This window comes from Melanotaenia boesemani, chromosome 5, assembly GCF_017639745.1.
Source record: "Melanotaenia boesemani isolate fMelBoe1 chromosome 5, fMelBoe1.pri, whole genome shotgun sequence".
Classification (NCBI taxonomy): domain Eukaryota; kingdom Metazoa; phylum Chordata; class Actinopteri; order Atheriniformes; family Melanotaeniidae; genus Melanotaenia; species Melanotaenia boesemani.
In genome coordinates, this window is record NC_055686.1 from 9,482,053 (window position 1) to 9,503,410 (window position 21,358).

The 21,358-nt window shown below is 39.6% G+C and overlaps 1 protein-coding gene across 2 annotated transcripts in view; it reads left to right on the forward strand.

The window, feature by feature from the left end:
- Positions 1–18,507, forward strand: part of LOC121639727 (F-box/WD repeat-containing protein 7-like) — a 42,642-nt gene extending 24,135 nt beyond the window's left edge. For both annotated transcript variants that reach the window (XM_041985188.1, XM_041985189.1), the window contains 12 exons: positions 3,318–3,394; positions 3,621–3,756; positions 5,815–5,949; positions 6,043–6,166; positions 8,855–8,991; positions 9,079–9,192; positions 12,265–12,446; positions 14,406–14,631; positions 14,707–14,773; positions 15,113–15,256; positions 15,365–15,514; positions 16,774–18,507. In XM_041985188.1, coding sequence (XP_041841122.1) covers positions 3,318–3,394; positions 3,621–3,756; positions 5,815–5,949; positions 6,043–6,166; positions 8,855–8,991; positions 9,079–9,192; positions 12,265–12,446; positions 14,406–14,631; positions 14,707–14,773; positions 15,113–15,256; positions 15,365–15,514; positions 16,774–16,907 — 1,626 coding nt within the window. In that variant the 3' untranslated portion in view covers positions 16,908–18,507. The remainder of the gene's footprint in view (positions 1–3,317; positions 3,395–3,620; positions 3,757–5,814; positions 5,950–6,042; positions 6,167–8,854; positions 8,992–9,078; positions 9,193–12,264; positions 12,447–14,405; positions 14,632–14,706; positions 14,774–15,112; positions 15,257–15,364; positions 15,515–16,773) is intronic.
- The last annotated feature ends 2,851 nt before the right edge of the window (positions 18,508–21,358 follow it).

Genomic DNA, 21,358 nt, shown 5'->3' on the forward strand with positions numbered 1-21,358 from the left:
GCTCATATAACCATTTAACTCATATTAACCGCTTCAAACCACAAGAATAACATCAATATGGTTTATTACAGGTTCAAATAACTGATTAAAATCAGTCTTTGGTGTATGATGCAAAGCTTGTTACAGCTGGAGCTGATTAAAACCCTGAAAATTACATTTTTGCTGACTAGAGGAGGGACATTGCCAATTACAGCTGCTTTAATGTGCATTGTTTGGGTCAAACCTCAACAAAATGAACTGGAATCATCTTGACATGATTATCTGTTTCGTGTTTATCCTTGCTGCTGCAATGCACAAGATTTAAAGCTTGAAAACATTTCTGCTTCCCTGTACGGTCAAAATGCAAATAGAGGAGGTAAGCCGCTCACTGCAGCCACGTAGTCTCCAGGATTCAAATCTAACTGGGAAATTACAAGTGAAAATTAATCTTAGAAATTGCTTAACTTTTATAAGTCATGCATTTAGATTCAAACTACAAGATTAAAACCTTTTTAAGATGTGATTTCATGGTTCCATTAAGGAGGGATAATACAAAGTATAGCTTCTGTAATCTGCCTGATTTGACTCAAAAATGCAGAATAAACTATATAAATCACAAGAATAATCTCTAAAAAGTGTAATCTCCTCTGTAATAACACAAGTAAACATATAAGCTGAAAATTTTAGTTTCAAATGTGGGTTAAAAAGATCAATAAAATAAACTAAAATCCATCTGAAGTGCTCTGTTGATTAAAACTACAGGCTAACACCCTTGAAAAAACACTTAAACTCTTAAATGAAGGACATCACCAAGTGTAGCTCTTATAATCTGCTCTAAATCTGAAGAAAAGCATGGAGAATCAAGCTCAGCTTCATCGTTTAATGCTTGTTTCTCTTTACTGCTGTAAAATGAAAGATTAAAACCCTGAAAACGTGATCGCTGCTCACATTTAGTACAGCTGCTGTAATCTTCCCTGCTTGCTTTGTAAATGCTACATAAACAGCAAAACACTGTAGAGCTTTACAACTGTAAACCACAGGGGGGAATATAAATGAAATCTTTTTTCTGTTGATTTTACAAACTACGGCAGCTTTAAAATGTAGTTTGGTGAGATGTGCTGCATAAGTCAGAAAAGGTCAGTAGGACCAGACGTTTGTCTTTACAGCTTCCTACTATATGAAAACACAAATAACACAGGGATGCTGCACATTTATAGTCCATGCACTGGTCAAATAATGCTCCAGCATCACTATTTCTTAAAAATCCAGGAAAATAACTTCAGAAATGGACAAATTGGTCTTTATATGCATAGAAAATAAAAAAGCTGATAGATATTGCACAGTGTAGCTATGTATTCTCAATGTTTTGATCAAATGTGAATTTAACTAGATAGATCTACAAAAATCTGAGTGTTTTAAACAGCTTTTAAAATAAAACAAAACTACACGAATATAAATATACAAAAGAATATATATATATACACACACATGAATAAATATATATATACGGTATACATAAATATACACTATGTTTGAATATTAAAAATAATAGTAACACCAATCCCACAAAGGACAGAGGGAAGTGGAGAAAATTCAAACCACTTCTTCTAACTGCTCTCTGGGAGGTTGCTTGCTAACAAAATGGATGAGCTTGAAGCGCGAACAAGGACACGGAAGGAATACAGAGAATGCAGTATTATGTGTTTCACTGAGATGTGGCTGCAGGAGCAAATTCCTGACTCTACTGTCTGTACAAGGTTTTAAGACTGTATGAGCAAATGGAGACAATAAAGTTAGCGGAAAGCTTAATGAAGGAGGTCCAGTAGTGAGGAAAAAAATGGTGTGTTCAGTCAGAGGCTTCTTCAGATAGGTGCAAGACAGAGATGACAGCCATCCCCCTCTGGAACAATATGACTGACAGTTATTGTCTTAATAAAGTCTCTTTGGTCTAAAATAAACAGCAAAAATGTGTTTAAAAAACTGTGAAATCAGATTAAATGTAAATATTTGGTGCTTTTTGTGGTTTATTGTAGCTTCGAACTTTAAGAATCACAACTTAGCAATGGCCACATGTTGCCCCCATTTGACACATATACGAACACAAGTCGGCGCAGTGATGTCGCAGAGATGCTAAAACACAGATGTGAATTTTACCAACAGCAGGACTGAGTTGCTCTGGTCCTTTTTAACGAGAAACACATTCCTTTCACCACAAAGTGAAGTTTTTCTTCAGAAGAAGATCCAACAAAGTCGGCTATGTGGAGTCAGAGGCTGAAAAGCACGTTATATGTTGAGGTTGTGAATGAATGAATGAAATCCTCTGATTTCCCTGACAGTGGACATACGGAAACATTCAGGAAAGAGGACACACACATTCTGTCTTCTTTGTGTGTTTGTTGCAGCCTGTTAACTCGTGCTTCTCTATTTTAGACCAGCGCTGCACCGGCGACATTCCTCTGATTTTCTGCATTCCTGCATTCATTCACTGCGAGAGACACACAGAGGGAAGGGAAAGAAGGCTGATTCAGACCTCTGGGTCGCTGCGTTTATGTTACCTCGCAGCGTAGGTGTTTCCAGCATCTCTGTGGTTCAGCAGAGGGCTGCAGTTTTTCTGCACCTCCTCACTAATCTGGACTCTGCAGCTGCTGTTTGGGGTTTTTTCTGATCGCAGTGACGTCCCGGAAACCCACAAACATTTGAAGGAACATATTTTGTATTTCCTCTCCAGGCGTCTCTGGTCCAGATTAATGATGGATAGAGTCTAGTATTAAAAAATCCAGCGTTATAGACAATTATAAATATGAACTGGGGTGAAACTTGACTGGACCAATCAGTCAGGCTAGTTACTTTAATTTTTGAGTGTTTTCAGTCGTTTAAGTCCAATAATAAAACAGCTGTAGAATATTGATTGATTTCTACCTTTATTTTAAACAAGTGATTAAAACAGTGAATCCGATATAATGATAAACAAAAGGATAAAAAGCAGTCTGTGTTCAAAAACGAGTAAGAAGAAGCAAAACTTAAAATATAAATCCTAAACATTATCTATGTTTATAAGCAGCTATATGTAATTATTCATATATACAGATAAGGTGTGGATATAAATATATAAGATAGAATTGAACTCTTAGAACTATATTAGAGAACAACATTCAGGAGGATTAAGTTCTTAAAACTAGTCAAGGTTTTACAGTCAAATCATGAGTCTGCTGTGAAACCAATCAGCAGTGACTGAAACAAACTTCTTTTCGTGTGACTTCTTTATAATTCTCTCTGTTATCTTCCCACATGGAGGAACATCGCCATCAATAACTGTTTATCTCTGTTTGCACCATCAGATGAAGAGGAAGCTGGGTCCAGACGACCGGCCTTTCCCTTCAGGGAAGAAACACTGCAAAGGCAGCGGATACCTCAGGTAACACATTTGATTGAAGAGCATCAGCTAGCTCTGCAGATAATTAGCAACAGTTAATGCTAATGATCCAACATCATTTCAGTTTTTCATCTGCAGAATTCCAACTTACATGCCCACAAAGTCAAATCACAAACTAGTAAAGTTAAAGCACCTCAGCTCCATCAGGTATAAGGTCCAGCATCTAAGCTCAGTGCAACACATGGTAACTTGTAAATCTTTCTGTCAGCCCCTCCAGTCTGGCTCAGGCCACACCCACTACATTTGGGGACCTGCGGCTGGCCAACGGGCACTCGGCTCAGCGCAGACGGGTCACCTCCGGTCCGCCTCCTTCCGGCCTGCAGGACTGGCTTCATACCTTCCAGGTGAGAACACAAACATTGAGTGAAGGTAGGGCTTTATCAAATTTTTATTTAGATTTTGTTAAAGTAATTTAGCTTTGTGACGCTCTGCTATGCTGGTTCTAAAGGAGGAGTGTCGTTTGTTGTGATTTCATCTTCCTAAACCTTTCGTAATTTTATGCCAGTGTGACAACCATGCAGGACTTGTGTTTAAGGGCTGTTTCCTTCATTTTGCTGTCGCACCAGCCTCTGTGAGAACATGCAAACAGAGGGCTGGTGTGTTGGGGGTGGTTTGGGATTGAGGCCTGGTGTTGTGCTGAAAAAAGAACCCCTGCTGTAAAAGTCAGAAATAGTTGGAGCTCTGCCAGAATATGCACCGTCCTGGTAGATTTATCGCTTTTGGTACCAGCATTATTTACATTAGACAGTACAAACAGAGCAGGATCATTTCTAAATGTTGGAGTTTGATGGCTATGACTTATTTCCAATCACCCACCCTGGCTTCTAACGCAAGTGCACAAGCTGAATATTACTCTGAGAAAGTTTAATCTTTTTTTCTTTTAATTTATCAGTATAATCAGACTGGTAGCGGTTGAGTTGTTAAGGGTGGTGAAGGTCATGAGTCATTCTCTTTTAATGTAGTTTCTATCAATTAAAAGCTAATCATCTAATTGACATTCATGCCTACAGTCGCAGAGTCCAGAGAAACTGACATGAGTCACCAGGATGAGTTAATTCACCACCACTCCTGTCCTGCAGCGCTGCCAAACACACCCGCACTTCTTTATATTCTGCATTTAGTTAACGGTGTGTGTTTGTGTGTGCATCTTCTGCTTGCTGCACATAAACAGAGCGGCGGCAGAGTGCTGCCTCCAAGCTGTCCTTCTGTAACTAATAAAAGAAACATACAAGGACAAACACACACATACAGAGACGCTGATGCACACACATTCATGAGGAAAAAACAACGCGGACGTCTCTTTCGTAGCTTCGGGGGGAAGATCAAACGATTCCAGAGACGTGGAAACGTATTGAACCAGACGTACAGAGAAACAGAAAACCATGAAACCAAGCAGGAAAAATATCACAGTAATTCACATAAACATACAGGGTTACACTTCAAAGTCAGGAGGGAAAACGTCATTTTAAAATTAGAAAAAAAGAAACTTTTAAAGAAGAACAGAAGCGGACATGATAATAAAAATAAAACTATGCAACACTAAAGTAAAAAAAAAAAAAAATGTGAGAAATGTGCAAAAGCCTTGAGCCGCCCCTCATTTTTTATGTTTTGCTCCCAGACTGACTCACTGTTTCTAAGCTGTAATTCTCCGGACTTTCTGAAGGTCTTTCAAAGATTTTTTTTCCATCAGCCAATGTCGAGTTTTAAATTGCATTTCTAAGCTCTTTGTTAACAGCAGCTTGTCACAGAAACATTGTTTGTTCCCACTTTTGTAGTTAAAAAATACCAAAGATAACAGAGTTTGTCAGACAGAAAATAGGATTTGTGCAGCAACAAGGTGATTCCCAAAGAAATATTAGCTGAAAACGTGGCATATCTCAGCATGTGCAGTGTGTCCTTCGAACATCTGAGAAAACTGGTCAAATGAAGGACAAAAGAAAAAGTCAGGCTTAAAAACACGACGTACAGCAGATGAGCTGGCTCCGAAAGTCCCGTCCTTAAGAAATTGGAACAATTTCAGCAAAGGTCTGATACAGGACCTGAGAGATGAATCTGGACCTTCAGTTAATCCATGTAGTGTTTGTCGAAGCCTCATGAGAAATGGTTTCCATGGAAACGTGGCAAGAACTAGAATGAAAATCAGTGGTAACAGGTCTGATGGAGGGATGAATCCTCCCCACAGCTGGACCTCAACATTATTAAAGCAGAGTGGGATCATTTGGACAGAAAAAGGACGAAAAGGCAGAAACATCGAAAGATGAAATCTGGAGAAGAATTTTGGAGAACTATTCCTGAAGACGACTTAAAGGAATAACAACATTTGTCTGAAAAGGATGTGCTGAAGAATACAGAACACTGAACATAATTTCTCCCTCCATTTTCCTCCCCTTTTCCTCCTCCAGACATGGAGCGGCCCCGAGAGGCTCCTGGCTCTGGACGAGCTGATCGACAGGTGCGAGACCAGTCAGGTGAAGCACATGATGCAGGTCATCGAACCTCAGTTCCAGAGAGACTTCATATCGCTGCTGCCCAAAGAGGTACAGCAACAAAACCTCATCAGAAAGAAGCAACAAGGTTTCCAGGCTGACAGAATACAGTTTTAATGGTGTGTTTATGGGTTATGTTTGCAGCTAGCCCTGTACGTGCTGACCTTCCTGGCTCCCAGAGACCTGCTGCAGGCCGCCCAGACCTGCAGGTACTGGAGGATCCTGGCCGAGGACAACCTGCTGTGGAGGGAGAAATGCCGCGAGGAAGGTAAACAATGGAGTTCACTATACTTTTTTTTTTATCTCACTTCATTCTCAGCATGTTTTGCCTCATAGCTGTCTGGACTAAAAAACAAAACCACAAAGCACCGCTCCAGTCTGTCCAAACACAATTAATTTTATAAACAAGGCAATTAACTTACATAAATTACTATGTGGAGAACACGTATTTTTTATTTTTGTGTAATTGTTTCTAGAGTCTAAAATGATGTTATTCAATGTTTGGTTTTATTGAATGTCTGGTCCAACAGCTTGAAGAAAAAGAAACAGGAAAGGAATCAATTTACAATGCAAAATAAAAAAAAAACAACAGATTTTCACATGTAATAACTTGAAAAGCTACTTAAACAATTAATGGATCATGAAAGTCAGTTTTCTCTCAGCTATCTAATCATTACATCTAAAGGACTGAGCATCTCCAATTCAAAGTATCGAGCCAGTGAAGGGAAATCAGATTTTACTGAAAATATAATTGAATGAATTAATATAATGAATGGGGGGAAAGTGAGGTGGTATCATTTTGTGGGTGGTTAAGTAGCTCTAAAAGATTAGCCAGACTGTCATTAATCATCTTAAACCATGTAAAACTTGTTTTTGTGTGTGTGTTTCACGTGGCATCTGAGCAGAGACCCTACAGGTGTGTTTTCACAGAAGGAAGCAGGAAAAAAAAAATACAAATAGAGGCATGATCTTACTGGATGCAGATTGCTTTCTGACCTGAGTGTAACACGCAAATGCTGCTACACACAGTCTGTCACTCTTCCTTCATTCAGCGCAATGCAGTGGCTGTGTGTGTGTGTGTGTGCGTCTGGGCGTTCTGCCAGTCAGCCAAGATTCACTGCCAGCACTCAGCTTCCATACCAATGAAGCTACCTAGCGTTAGCACCACACCACAGCCATACCAATGAGGCCAGTGTTAACTGCAGCTCACCAGCTTCATAAATAAGGCTAATTATTAGCCCTTCTGCTAAACCTCTGGGAACTGTGTTGGCATTCGCAAGAAGTCAGTGAGAATACAAATGCCGCTAGCTTCCATTAGCAGTGCTCCACTTACATACTAATGACAAGAGCATTCGTGTTCACTTACAGGGGAAACTAACATGAGTAACACCATAGATACTTGTCTGTACACAGTGTTGACACCATAAAAGCTGTACCACACAGAGTGGGCTTAATTTATAAGCTAAAGGGATATAGATGCCAATGTTAGCTAACCTTAGAATAATGAAACTTTACAGTCAAAATGGAGATTAATAACCAATTACATACAAGCTCTGGTTAATATTTTTATATGTTGTTAATGACCGTTTATCTTCCTGGGTTTTTTGTTTTGTTTCATTAAACTACAGTAGAAAGCTCACAGTACAGTTCTGCTAGCTAGTAGCTACAAAGCAACTAGCTAATATTAGCTTACACTACATTAATCAATGTGTTACACCAACTACTTGTTATTTATATGACATTTACCAAACAAAGCAACTAAAGGCTAGCTTGTAGCTAATGTTTTATATGTTTTATTGTAATGGATGCAGGTAGCACAGTTATTTATTCCTGTTGAATTACAATAGATGAAGGAGGTTTCGTGTGTTTTTCTTGTTTTCTATAATGTGGCAATTTTTGGGATGTTTATATTACATCTGTAAAAAAACTGAAAGTCAATAATTTCCTTAGCTAGGCAATTATATTTCTATTAAACTGACCTATATAAACACAGTCGTTGCAGATTGGACTAATGTGGATCATGTATTGGATTTTAAGTGGATTATAATTATAATTGGCCTACGGTGAATTGGACTGTGTCTGTAAAAGTGCCCAGAGATGGCTTTGTTGTGAATTGGTGCTATACAAAAAAAGGCTGAATGGAACTGAATAAATGTGTTAAGTAATCCAAAAGCCAAATATTAATGTGCTAGATGTTTTAAATGTGGGTGCTGCTACACCGGAAGTTGTCCAATCCGTCATAATGGGGATTTTTAGAGAGGGGGGACTTAAAGGGTCAGGAACTAAAAGCACTTGTATCAGAAAGTGGATGAACTGAGGGGCTGCAGGGCTGCGTGAATGTCCAGTCAAAGATAAGTAATATAACTGTACCTTTAGGGGTATAAAGGTTTGTAACTTAAGTGGTACCTTTAAAGTTTTTGCTGTTGTACTCTCAGTAGTAAGTACTTGTTTGTATTCTTGCAGTTTGTACCTTATAAAGACCAGTTTTGTACCACCAGGGGCCGTCTTATAGTCTAACAATACTGGTGTGTAACAGCAGGTATGCAATCTTAATGTCCTCCATTGTTGTGTCGTGTCGGCGTCGCATACAAATGATGTCACAAGACTTTTGGGCTGTCTTCCTATAATGACCTGACCCACATTAAGGTGTTACTGTAATGGAAAACTACTTCAACAAGTTGAGTAAAGCTGAGTAGGAATTAGTGAAAAAGTGGCTAAAGTGGTTTTAAATGCTGACTGTTAATCATGCAAAGCTATTCATATGAGGTTGCACAAAAAAAGAAATAATAGATATCATCATAATTGCTGCTTATTAATAAGTTTCCGGCTGTTGGACAGCAGATAACCAGCCTCTTGTTTATTTACATGTGTTTTTCTTTTACCATCTGTTGATCTTTGCTGCAGTGCGGCAGCTTTTTATGCTACACTCAACCGTTAAACTTCATCTTCTCTTCAGGTATATCAGAGTGTGTGTCATATCGTCGGAGGGAGAGTGCACGGCCAGGCTGTGCAGTTAGCCCGTGGAAATCAGCTTACATCAGACAGCATCGCATAGAGACCAACTGGAGGAAAGGGGACACGCGGGAACCCATGGTACGCTTTAACACATACACGAAGACCTGGCAGAGCTGAGTGTATTATCGTGTAAATATGTCATCAAATCCCTCAATGTCTTTGTAGGTACTGAAAGGTCATGACGATCATGTGATCACCTGCCTTCAGTTCAGCGGCGACCTGATTGTCAGCGGCTCAGACGACAACACGCTCAAAGTCTGGTCGGCCATCACTGGCAAGGTAGGCAGCAGCAGCAGAGACAGACGTATTGATTATGAAAATGATTTCTTTCTGCTGCTTCAGCTGCAGCTACACGTTAACCGTTTGTGTTCACATTTATCCTCAGCAGTAGTTTAGATTCAGAGGCTTTTTGTTCTTATTTTTAGTGACGAACGTGACATATTAAAAAACATCTTTACGGAAAAAAAACATGAAAATGAACCAAATTGGCGGCTTTGTGACAGGCTGTAATAAAACACAACACAGGTTTAATGTCGGCCAACTTGAGCTAATAGACTCCACACAGCTTATATGGTGGAACAGAAAATAAGATAAACCAGAGGCAGACGGAGATGTCCTGTTAGTCAGGGTGTGTTGCTGAGCTGTTTAAGCACTGCATACACACACACTAAACCGGACACACCAACAGCCTGGGGCAGCTTTGTTTGATTGCACAACTTATACAGTATGTGTGTTAAAGTAAACAGACGGTCAGCAGGTTTGTCTCTGCATACATGCATGTTAATGGTCTCGTGCTTCTCCTGCACCAAACCCCTGCAGACATATATACAGTCAGATCTTTATCCGTACATTCTCTCTTGACAACATTGATGCATAAATTCATAAAACATGTTTCTCTATCGTGTTGTTACGGCTGCAGTCACACAACAAGTCACGTAGGGAAATATTTAGCTTTAAATCAGGAGATTTTCAGGACAATTTAATGATAGTTAAACTTACTTTTCAGATGGAGATGGCGGTTTACAAAACTAGGGAAAAGTATGAAATTATTTTTTAGTATTTTCCAGGTCTGGATAAGTATGAAAAATATAGAAATTTTCTTTTTCCAAATGATTTGCTCCAGCTCTGTTTTTAAAACAAAAGAGAAAAATGAATTTCAAGGAAATTACTGAGCTCAGACAAGCAGAGACGATGTGTAAAAGATGGACACCGTGAAGGTAGTGCTTGTTTTATCTCCTATTTTTAAGTATAGCGTTTATGTCATCATCATCATCATGTTTTTGGTTTTTGAGCAGGAATTCAGGAATACTGGTCACATCTGTGGCTCAGATGGTAGAACTGGTTTCCTATTCGCTGCAGGTTTTTTAGTCCAGTCCTCATACAAACACTTTAAAGCGTCTTCAAACAATCTGAGCACGCCGCAGCATTTATCTTGTTAGAAACTTTCAACCAAGCCTTTTTATTGGTTGAAATAACTTTTACAAAATGAACATCATGTTGGATTGAAGAAGATTTTACACTACTGATAATTTATTATTCTTTTTGCTTGTTAGAATAGTAAAAGCAAAATAAAAGAGAAAAGGGAAAATAAAGAACTGAATGAGTGTAGGCAGAGGCTTTAGCTTTTATAGCAAACCCATTACAAATATGAAAAATCATTTTTTTGTGATCACATAAAGGCCGATTCCACTGCTTTTTTAGGGACTTTGACCTCATTAGAGCAGCTCCTGCTAAAAAAAAAAAACACACACATAAAAATACAAGACTAGACGTTTAGAGCTGGACTGATTTATTCTACAGAGCTTTTAGATCCATTAAAAGTTTCTGGTTTGTGAAACCTTTATTCTGTTATGAAAATGCAAATGAGGCTGTTTGTTTCTAAACCTTATCAGTCTTGGGTCAGTTCCAGAAAGCTTCCCCCCAGAAGCAGAAAAAAAATCAGGCTCAGGATCGTTTGCTTTAACCCTTGACTTTTACAACAAAAGTGCATCAGAGTCTGGTAAAATCAGTTATTTGTCCATTTGTCTCATGCAGCCCTTCTGGAGGAAGTCTGAAAAATGTCAGGGTGGTAGTAAACATGTAAACATGGACATTAAAGAGCAAAAATTAAGCCTGAAAAAACTGACAGGTTCAGTTGTTATAAAGTCAAAATCTTGACATGATAACCTGAGAGTTGTTTTCTGCTACTGAGACGTCAGTTTAAGTGTTTCCACAGTAGCGCCGGGTTGAAACCTGCTACATGTCAGACGTGGCGCCGTATGAACCGCTTCCTCCTGGCTGGACGTGTTCATGCACACAAGAAACACTGAAACACATGTGGACTTTGTTCAGCCGAAACCAGATAGACGCGCACGCACATTCTTTAACCCGACACACCTGTTCTTTCTTCCATGCAGACCTGCCCGTGTGTGTGTGTGCTTTGTGTTGTGGGAACATAAATGTGTTTGTTCAGTCACGTTCAGGTGGCCTTCGTCCTTTTTCAGGATTTAGGATCATAAAGACTCTGTTTAAGTCACCAAGAAATGAATGAAAATGAATGTGATCTTTTCTGAAGTGATGAAAAATGCAGCTTGTGTGTGAAGAGAAAGTCGAGTTGCTTCCTGTAGAAAGAAAAACACACACACCCTCATCTGTAGCCTGAGGGGAAGAAGAGGTGTGTGCGTTTAATCGTCTTGTTTCTGAGAAACAAAAAACAAAAAAACCTCAATTATGAGGACATGGCAGCTCAGCAGCATAGCAACAAAGAATGTTCTCCTCCTCCGTCTCTGCAACAGCTTCCAAGTCAAAGTTTTCCCCAGCTGTTCCCATGACAACCACCGCAACAACACCTTCAAGGTGAAACTGCATTTTTTTCCCTTGGCATGCTTGGATAGTAGCTGTGAAAGTGGAACAAATATGGACACACAGGTTTGAGCAGAATGTGGCGGATGGATAAAATCTGGACGGCTGCTGCTTTCCTCTGGTCACCGTTTGTCATTCAGCTCAGACAGGAAGTCAGGAAGCGAGGAGGATGAGTTACGGTCGTTTCATCGATTTCATGTGAAACGCAGACACAAACAACCAGTCTGATTATTTTCTTTTTATCCTTTGATTTATTTGTAATTTCTAAATTGAATTTAAATACAAAGTAAATTAGAAACTATTGTGTCACTGGTATTATCTGTAACAATACTTTTTAATAATGTTCTCTTAATTTTTATTTGAGAATTTCTTTCCTCTGGGCTTTAGCACTTGTTTGATCCTCTAATTGGCAGCTGTTAAAAATTAATCTTATTCAGACTGTTCAAACTGTGAAAACTTTATTTAAAAACGGAGTGTTTCCACTGACACCCCCTCTCCTCTGTGTTTTAGTGTCTGCGCACGTTGACGGGTCACACCGGCGGGGTGTGGTGCAGTCAGATGGCAGTCGCCACGGTGATCAGCGGCTCCACCGACCGGACACTGCGCGTGTGGGACGCCGAAAGCGGAGAGTGTGTGCACACGCTGTATGGACACACATCCACTGTACGCTGCATGCATCTCCATGGCAACTGGTAATGAACTCTCCCATTTCAAGAACACCTAACTTTCAACTCCATTCATCTCCACAGCAACCAGAAGAATTTAATACACAGAGACATACATGTTTTGTAACTTACTGCTCCTCTCCATGGCAACCAGCTGCTGCAGTGTAACCATTGGATGGTTGTTTGTGATGTTCACACACACATAAATACACCTGAAACCAACACACCTAAACAGACACTAGGATGTCAGAACATGTGTGACTCATCTGCTCACACTAACACACACAGCATGTTCACACACATCAATAATTCATTTTACACTGTAACTACAGGCACAGTTCTACACACCAGCATCATTCACCCATACAGCAATGTAAATACAAACACACAAAGTAAAGCAGAACTGCAAATGAAAAACAAAGTGGATTATCTTTCAGTTTTGCGTTTTTTTTACTAATCCAAATATAGTTTTTTTTTTAAAAAGAAAAAAATCATCTGGTCGATTCCAGGTTGTAAAATTTGATCATTTTACACTCAAATGAACCACAACATATAACACTGTCATTAATTTAAGAAAAACAGAAGCAGTGTGTGGAAAACTAAATTTATGCTGCTTCATTTTTCCTACAACCCTTCAAAACAGTACATATTTCCTCAGTTGTAGACCTGACACATACTCCGCCAGACCTTTGCTCTTGATCTCGACAATATGAGACAAAAATTACGTCATGCTGTTCTCGTGACCCTGGTTTGGGATTTGTTGTAACTTGTTCTCGACACATCAGTCAACAGAACAAACACCGAAAAGTGTTGTGTGACTGGTCGGATATTGAAAGTGAACATGGTTTACGTGGAAAAGCATGAAGTTGTCACTTCACTACATTTCCACTGCAAAAGGTTCAAGGTTGGACGAATAGTCTTAATGTACAAAAATGCATATAGCACACGTGCACAACCCCACCCTGCCATGGGTGAAGTTTCTTGTTAGGTATAAAATAACCCAAGGCAAGTGTACATTGCACATAAAGACAAAGTTTAGGTCTGAGTCCATCAATACACCCAGATTTCTGGCCTGGTTGGTGGTTTTTAGGTGTATAGACTGAAGCCCTGTGGTGACCTTTAATCGTTTGTCTTTGGCTCCAAATACAATCATCTCAGTTTTGTTTTTGTTTAACTGAAGAAAGTTCAGACACATCCAGTTATTAATCTCCTCAATGCATTTCCCAAGAGCCGGTACGGGACCTCGGTCTCCTGGTGACATTGTAATATATATCTGGTTGTCACCTGTGTAGCTATGGTAACTCATTTTGTTTTGATCTGCACAATCTGTCATGAACTTTAACATTTAACATACAAACTGAGGCCTGGAGAGTCTGAGATGTAGCTGGATGTGCTTCTTTCAGTCTGATTTTGGGCTGAACTTCCACATCCTGACGTCCACTCCTGTGAAGACTGAAAGCTGCCTTCAATGTTTTTCACTCATGAATGGATTGTTTTTTCTGTAGAATGATGAATGACCTCATAATCCATCCCATATTGATGGACAGCAACAGTTGCTCCTCTAAGATCATTGCTGATGTCTTTCCTCATTGGCACTGTATTAACACACACACACACACACACACACACCTGAATGCACCAAACTTAAAAACAGCCAAAACCTCAGTATTAATCAAGTGCGTTAGATGAGCAGCACCTGGTTGACACTTCATCGCTTCATCGCTATGGAAACAAATGTTTCCATATGTCTTAGTTTGTGTGATACGTCATGAATTGGTCTCCCTCTGAGGTTGTGTTTACCTCATTTTAGGACTCAACAGGGTCTTTTTTTTTTTTTTTAAGTTCTGACATTAAATAAAAATTCTGAAAGGAGTAGTTTTTTAATTTACTTTTCCATTGAATAGCAAGAGCACACAACAAGACATTGTGACTTGAGTTCACCTGATTGGCTGATGTTACTGTGATGTCACATCTCCCGTTCATTAGGGTGGTGTCGGGCTCTCGGGACACAACGCTGCGCATGTGGGATGTGACGACGGGCCGCTGCGTGCATGTGCTCACCGGCCACGTGGCGGCGGTGCGCTGCGTCCAGTACGATGGCCGCCGCGTGGTGTCGGGCGGCTACGACTACATGGTGAAGGTGTGGGACCCTGAGACGGAGGTGTGTCTGCACACGCTGCAGGGACACACCAACAGAGTGTATTCACTGCAGGTAAACACCAGCTGTACACGGCATGCAGGCGTCTTTCAGCTCCTTGTTTCGGCTCTAACTCTGTTTCTCCTGCAGTTTGACGGTGTGTTCGTGGTGAGCGGCTCGTTGGACACCTCGATCAGAGTCTGGGATGCAGAGACAGGTAGAGACACTAAACAAAGTGGATTAAATCTGCAGTTCATTTATTTAACAGATCTCATCTAAACATACCACAGTTTGGTGGTAAATCTGAGTAAAATACACAAAAATACATCATAGCGGACCAAATATCCAATTTATTATTGATGAGCATAATTAACATAAAGTTTTATGTTCTCTAGTTAAGTGTATTTCTGTTTATAAAAATTAATCTAGTGTTAAATTTGATCTCATCTAAGTTTTGCACACCCAAGTAGTGAAATCCAAAACAAGCCATAAATCTTATATAACTCAGCACATTATGGCTTCAAGTTAAAGCAGACTTTTACCTCCTGATCTGCAGGTGGATGTGTCCACACACTGACCGGCCACCAGTCGCTGACCAGCGGCATGGAGCTGCGCGACAACATTCTTGTGTCTGGGAATGCCGACTCCACTGTGCGAGTGTGGGATGTCCGGACGGGACAATGTCTCCACACACTGCAGGGTGAGATGATGACATCAGAACAGTAATCCATGTTAAAAAAATAAAGTTAGGAATCCGTCCATCCGTCAGAGATCCGAACTGTTGCTGATGTAGAACTGTTTCCTTCAGGTCCCAACAAGCACCAGTCGGCGGTGACATGTCTGCAGTTCTGCAGAGGTCTGGTTCTGTCCAGCTCAGACGACGGGACGGTCAAGCTGTGGGACCTGCGGACCGGGGCTTGGCTTCGGGACGTGGTGGCGCTGCAGAGCCGGGGATCAGGTCAGGAACTCACACCAGCAAATTAAACCAACGCTGATGATTGTAAAGCTTTGATCATAAACAGCTATGCTTAAAGATGCAATACGGAACTTTTTCTCAGTGACACCCCCCCTATCTACGGCTAAGTCGGCATCCATCTTGTATCCTACCTGTACTGTGAACTCTTCTCAGCCAGTAAACAACAGCCTTATCTCTTGCTCTCTCTCTTCCTCTTTTCTTTTCTTCTCTTCCTCCGATAATGTCTTCTTGGGTTTCTGTGCTAAAGAAAGGGGGCACCGTGGCTCAGTGGGTAGAGTGGTCAGCTTGTAAATTATGCCACGTCCCAGGAAAAAAAAAGTAAAGTCAGCCTCAGGATGCTGTAGAGCAACAACAACTCCAGAAATGTACATAATAAACATCACTGTGCCATCAAAGAGTCCGGAATGCAGAGTTTTAGGTTCGGAAAGTTACGTAGTGCATCTTTAAATAACAGCTGTTACAAGTATGGCTGGTCGAGTTTGTACATTTAAAAAAAAATTTAATGGTGTTCATTGGGAGGTTTTTTGCCAAATTTCTAAGCCAGTGTTCATATCCAGTTGCTGTTGTGTGATATGGTGCCATAAATTGAACTACTGCTGTAAGCTCTGACCAGTGTCAAGGCAGACACAAACACAGGCAGCAGTTTGAGAAGTTTTCAATCCAGTATGGTCAGAGGAATGAGTGCAGGAGCATGGACAGGCAACAACTCCAGAAATGTACATAATCAATGTCGCTTTACATTAGAACATTAGAAAGGCACAAAGTTACATAGTGCTACTTCAGGAATTAATTTAAGGCCATTTGCAACATTAGAAACAGAGAATCTTACAAACTTTGATATATTAACAATCACCAATTTGTTTATGGAGACTTTTTCATGTAGTCCAGATTTCATGAACTCAAAAGTCAAATAAAAAATTGAAAATACCAACAACTTTAGAAAATATGGCAACCTAAACCAGAAAGGCAGACTTAGACAGGTAGAAGTTAAGTTTAATATCTGAAAAAGGGCCCGTGTTTTCTGTGTAGTTGGCTTTTGTGCTGACTGTAAAGGCCAGAATATGCTAATTAGAGGAGAATTACTCAGAACTGCAGCGTAAGTTCACCATTTATATGATTTAAACTGTAGTTTGTTTACAGACAAAATTATTTTTAGCACATAAAAGAGTTTATCTTTAACAACTACTATGTTATCATGTGATGTCTATATTTTATATTTCTATATTCTATTTTTCACACAGGTGGTGTGGTGTGGCGAATCCGAGCGTCCGATACCCGGTTGGTGTGCGCCGCAGGCAGCAGGAACGGCACCGAGGAGACCAAACTGCTCGTGTTGGACTTTGACCTGGATGACAGGAAGAAGGAGACGGACTGAGGAGGAAGTGACGCCAGAGACACGAGATAAAAGTGTAAATGAAGACACTGATGGAGGAGAGTGAGCTTTTTTTATGTTTGTTCTTTTTTTAAGGAAAAGCTGCAGATTTTTTTGACCAAAGTCCTGACTGGATCTGGTTTTCTCCCACCTGTCAGACAGGTGTGGATGTTACATGTTCTGATTGGCTGGCAGAGACAGGTGGACAGAGTACGGATAACTCATCAAACAGCTAAAGACAGAGGCATGGATGTAAATGGTTTCTATGGAAACGTGAATGTTTGACGGACAGACTGATGGATTTATCTAAATCAAAGACGGCTCAGAGAAGATGTTTCAGAGTTTTGAATGTAGCCGATGGAAGAAGCAGAGGGATGAGGGCATTCACCTTTTTTTGCTGCTGAACTGACATCGACACGATGATGATGCTGATGCTGTGTTAACCAATAAATCCAAATCTACCAAATGTTGACGGCCAAAGAGACGCAGGCGATGTGTGGAGGCGGCGGAGGCGAGGAATGCTGCAGCTCGGGTTCGGTCAGTATCGTTGTCGGACTTGTAGAAAGGGAGCGTCTCGTCTCCGCTGCCCGTACACATCGTGTTCGGTCCTGCGGTACTGTTACATGTGTGCTGTTTAGAAAACGCTGCTGACTTCTGGCTGTAAAACTTTCTTTTCCCTTCATGCAAAGAGGAAGGACTAAGTTAAAGAACACACAGCCAGAGCCTCACACCTGCAACATTAAGTACTGTCTTAATTTAAGTTTTACAGAAACTTTTATTTAAAAGCAGACGAGGGATTAACAGAAGTGAGCTGCTTTCCAAAATCTTTCTAAGCTGTAAATTACTCCAAGACCTGAATGTTTGAGGGATTTGTGGTGAACTTTGCCACATAATGCAAGTCCACAGCTGGTGTGTTGATGCCAAATGTGGAAAGAAATGTAGAAACTACTAAACTGGCAACTCCTGAAGGCCATTTTAGGATAAAAGTTTCAAACAAACCCTGCAAATGTCAACATGACATCGGCATCAACAGGTGGTGATAAAAAAACATTAAATGTAGTGGCTGAGCATCAGTCTCCATGTGGGAGACCAGGGTTTAAATCCCCCAGAGGACAAATATTAACACCTTCCAGTTAGGTCCTTAAGCAGGACCCTTAACGCTCCTGCCTGACTATTATAAGCCGCTTTGGATAAAAGTGTCTGTAACGTAATGTAAAGGATAAATATCAGATAAACAATGACAAATAACTGCATTTATTGCTGCTTTGACCCCACATCCATGCTAATGCTCGGTTTCCATTTATTCTTCCATCGTCCTACTCGACACTAATGGAGCCTTAGTCGCTCTTCACACACTGAGGTGTGTTAAACAGCTGATTCTGGTGATAATGTAAAAGTTACAAGTATTAAATATTAATATTGTGCTAATAATACACTAATGATAACATTATGATTTAATATTTGCTGGTAAAAAACATTGATTGTAAGTTGGGGTTTATTTGTCCAGTTTTACTTTCTTTTACAAGTTTAATTCAGTTTAAAAAAAAAAAAAGAAGAATAAGCTCCATATCATCCTGCTTTCAGCCAGATGCTGAAAATAAAAGAAAAGGTTTAAAACCAGCACTGAAACTGCCTCAGAAGGGAAAAGGTGTGCAGCGGGTCGAAGTATTAAAAGTACAGGTGTAAAGAGTTAGGGTAAGTGAAGATATTTTTTATTTGGAGGGGACGGTGAATGTGAATGGACATTACATTAAAACATACCATGCAAACATCCTGGATTTTAGCCAAAGACTAATTTCCATCTGTTGTCCCTGAAGAAAGTTCATCTAAAGCAGAATTTTGTGCATCCAATAGCGATAAATGGTTAGAGTCTGAGACGCATAAAATACATTTGTAACACAGTTTTATTTCCCTCAGATCTGTATAATTAGTCTTCAATCTCAAAATGTTGTCTTTGCCAGAGGGAAGAGGGTTGAAATGTTGACATGCGACCCTGGTTTGACATGTTGAACATGACAGCACCCACGGTCTTAGTGTTAGCTGCTAATGTGGGAGCTAATAAGCTACAAACTAGTTTACACATGAATGTTTATCTTTGTTTATACTCCCACTTCCCATTGCTGCTCATTGTTTTTTCCACATGCACTAAAGTAACAAACACTAAATAAATCAGATTACGAGTCTACATGCATGAAGACGTCAGAGTACTGGGGGGGAGAACTTTGTGTTAATCTGATTTCTGAAAACTACATTTATCTTATTAGATTATTTCATTTATATAATCACCGAAACTATCTCATAATTCCAGAACCCAGAAAATGATCAGATTTTGGTGTACATGTAAAAACGGGTTGTATTGGCTTAACAGTTGCCATAGTTACCATAACAGCTTTCTCTGCAAAGAGGGCTTTAGATTCAAAGCTCGCACCACTCACGGGTGTGTCATGATGGCCTCCACCTGATCTGATTAAATTTCTCATCATTCCAGCAGCAGTCATCTCAACTTTTCTGATCTTTGACCTGAAACTACCTGTTAGCAGATGTTTTTACATGATCACTTTTCTACATATGAGCAAATGTAAAAGCACAGAATCTGATATTTTCTTTATGTGAGACTACACGACTAAAAGAAAAAAAATATATTAGCAGCTTTGTTTAAACTGCAGCTGCGGTGAATCTTTTAAGCATCACTACAGTGATTAATATCACACTAATTTATAGCATTAAATATTCAACCTTTGCTTTATCATTTGAGGCCAGAATCTTTTTCTCTGCTTCAAACCATCTTGCCACATTTTCCTAAACTAATGAAATATGTAAAAAAGAAAGATAAATTATTTAAACAAGTCATAGTAGCACATATTAATCCGATAAGCTGTTGTTGCCAGGCAACACTTCCTTCCAGTAGTTAGAAATCCGATCGATGTCTACCCCCAGCAACAAGTGGCATTTCAGATTTTATTTCTTTTTTTTTCTTGGGGGGGTGAACTTTTGCAGGTGTGAGGTTCTGTGACAGTGTAATCATGTACAATAGTGTAAATACACAGAGGATGTACATATTCAGCTTTTTATAAGAAAAACTAAGAAAATATTGTCCTGGTGGAATGAGAAATGACTGGATGAATATGAATTAATAAAGATGAGTTTTATAAAATGCTGGCTGGATGTGTTTTTAATACGTTTTGAAGAATCATTATCAGTGTGATGTTTTCTATTTTATAACCAATTTCTGCTCAAATGGGAAAACTAGCATTCCTGTTTATTTCTGGTGATTATTCAGCAAAAGATTAAATATTAAACCATCCAAACAAGTCAGAGAGCTTAAGAAGATGTAGAATTTGTCATTAGAATCCATCAATCCAACAGTAAACTGTACCATGATTTGTAAAATATCTGCAATGTTTCCTAACTTAACTGCTATAAAATTGCAGTATACTGCATATATTTAAACTTTCTCAAATAGAACTGCATAATTAAATGTTAATGGTCTGTTATGGACCATAAATCACCAATACACCAGTTCTGGCCCAACTAGAGTGTTTTTGAAGTCCTTAATAAATAAATTTAGGTTGGTTTGGATTGGCTAAATTAATTTCTTTGGAAAACTTATGTATTCTGTACAGGCTTGGGTTGTCTGCCACTTTTGTATCTGTTATAATGATTTCCTGAATTTTAAAAATCAAGAGTGGATGCTGATTGATTAGAAGTGTTCGTAAGGCCACTGGAGCTGACCAATCAGAACGCTTCGACATAGGGCATCTGAAAAGTGGCTGACAGTATTGTGGTTCATGACTTGAAACTGCAGCTTCTTTGCAAGATTATTTTTTAGAAAGAACTAAGTCTGCATTAGCTAATAATAGATATTTTACTAAAGGTTCTAAGTAATTGTTATCAGTCAGTAGTAAACTATTTACATGACACGACATTTTCATACAGACATGAAATTATTTAGGTTTTAGTATGGACAGAAGCTTTCTCAGAAAGCTGTGTCCACACAGTTCCAGTGAAAATGCTGTAGGATCAATGTCATGGCCTTCATGTACAGTGTTTTGTAGTTCCAATGTGGCAGTACATAAACAAGAACTGAACCAGTTCTCTGTAAGAATCACAAAGTATGAACAATAGATCCATGGAAATCTCTACTTTTGCATATCAGAATATCAAGATTTTTTAATTGCAGCTGCAGCATCTGTGTGAAATGCATCTAAAAGCCCATTCACAGCAACCTTTTTGATTTTGGTTTGAATCCTAGTCCGTTTGCTCGTAAAGTCCACTGCGTTTGGGTAACTGTGAATGAGCCAACGAATTCTTATTTGAATCAAAGAAGCAGACTCGGTCCGCCTACAAACGCAGGTCTCGGTCTTCAAGCAGACAAAATACAGTAAGCGGACTACAAAACAAAGTGCATTGTGGGTTCAGCACATGGCATTGTGGGTAAGCACAGCAAAAACATA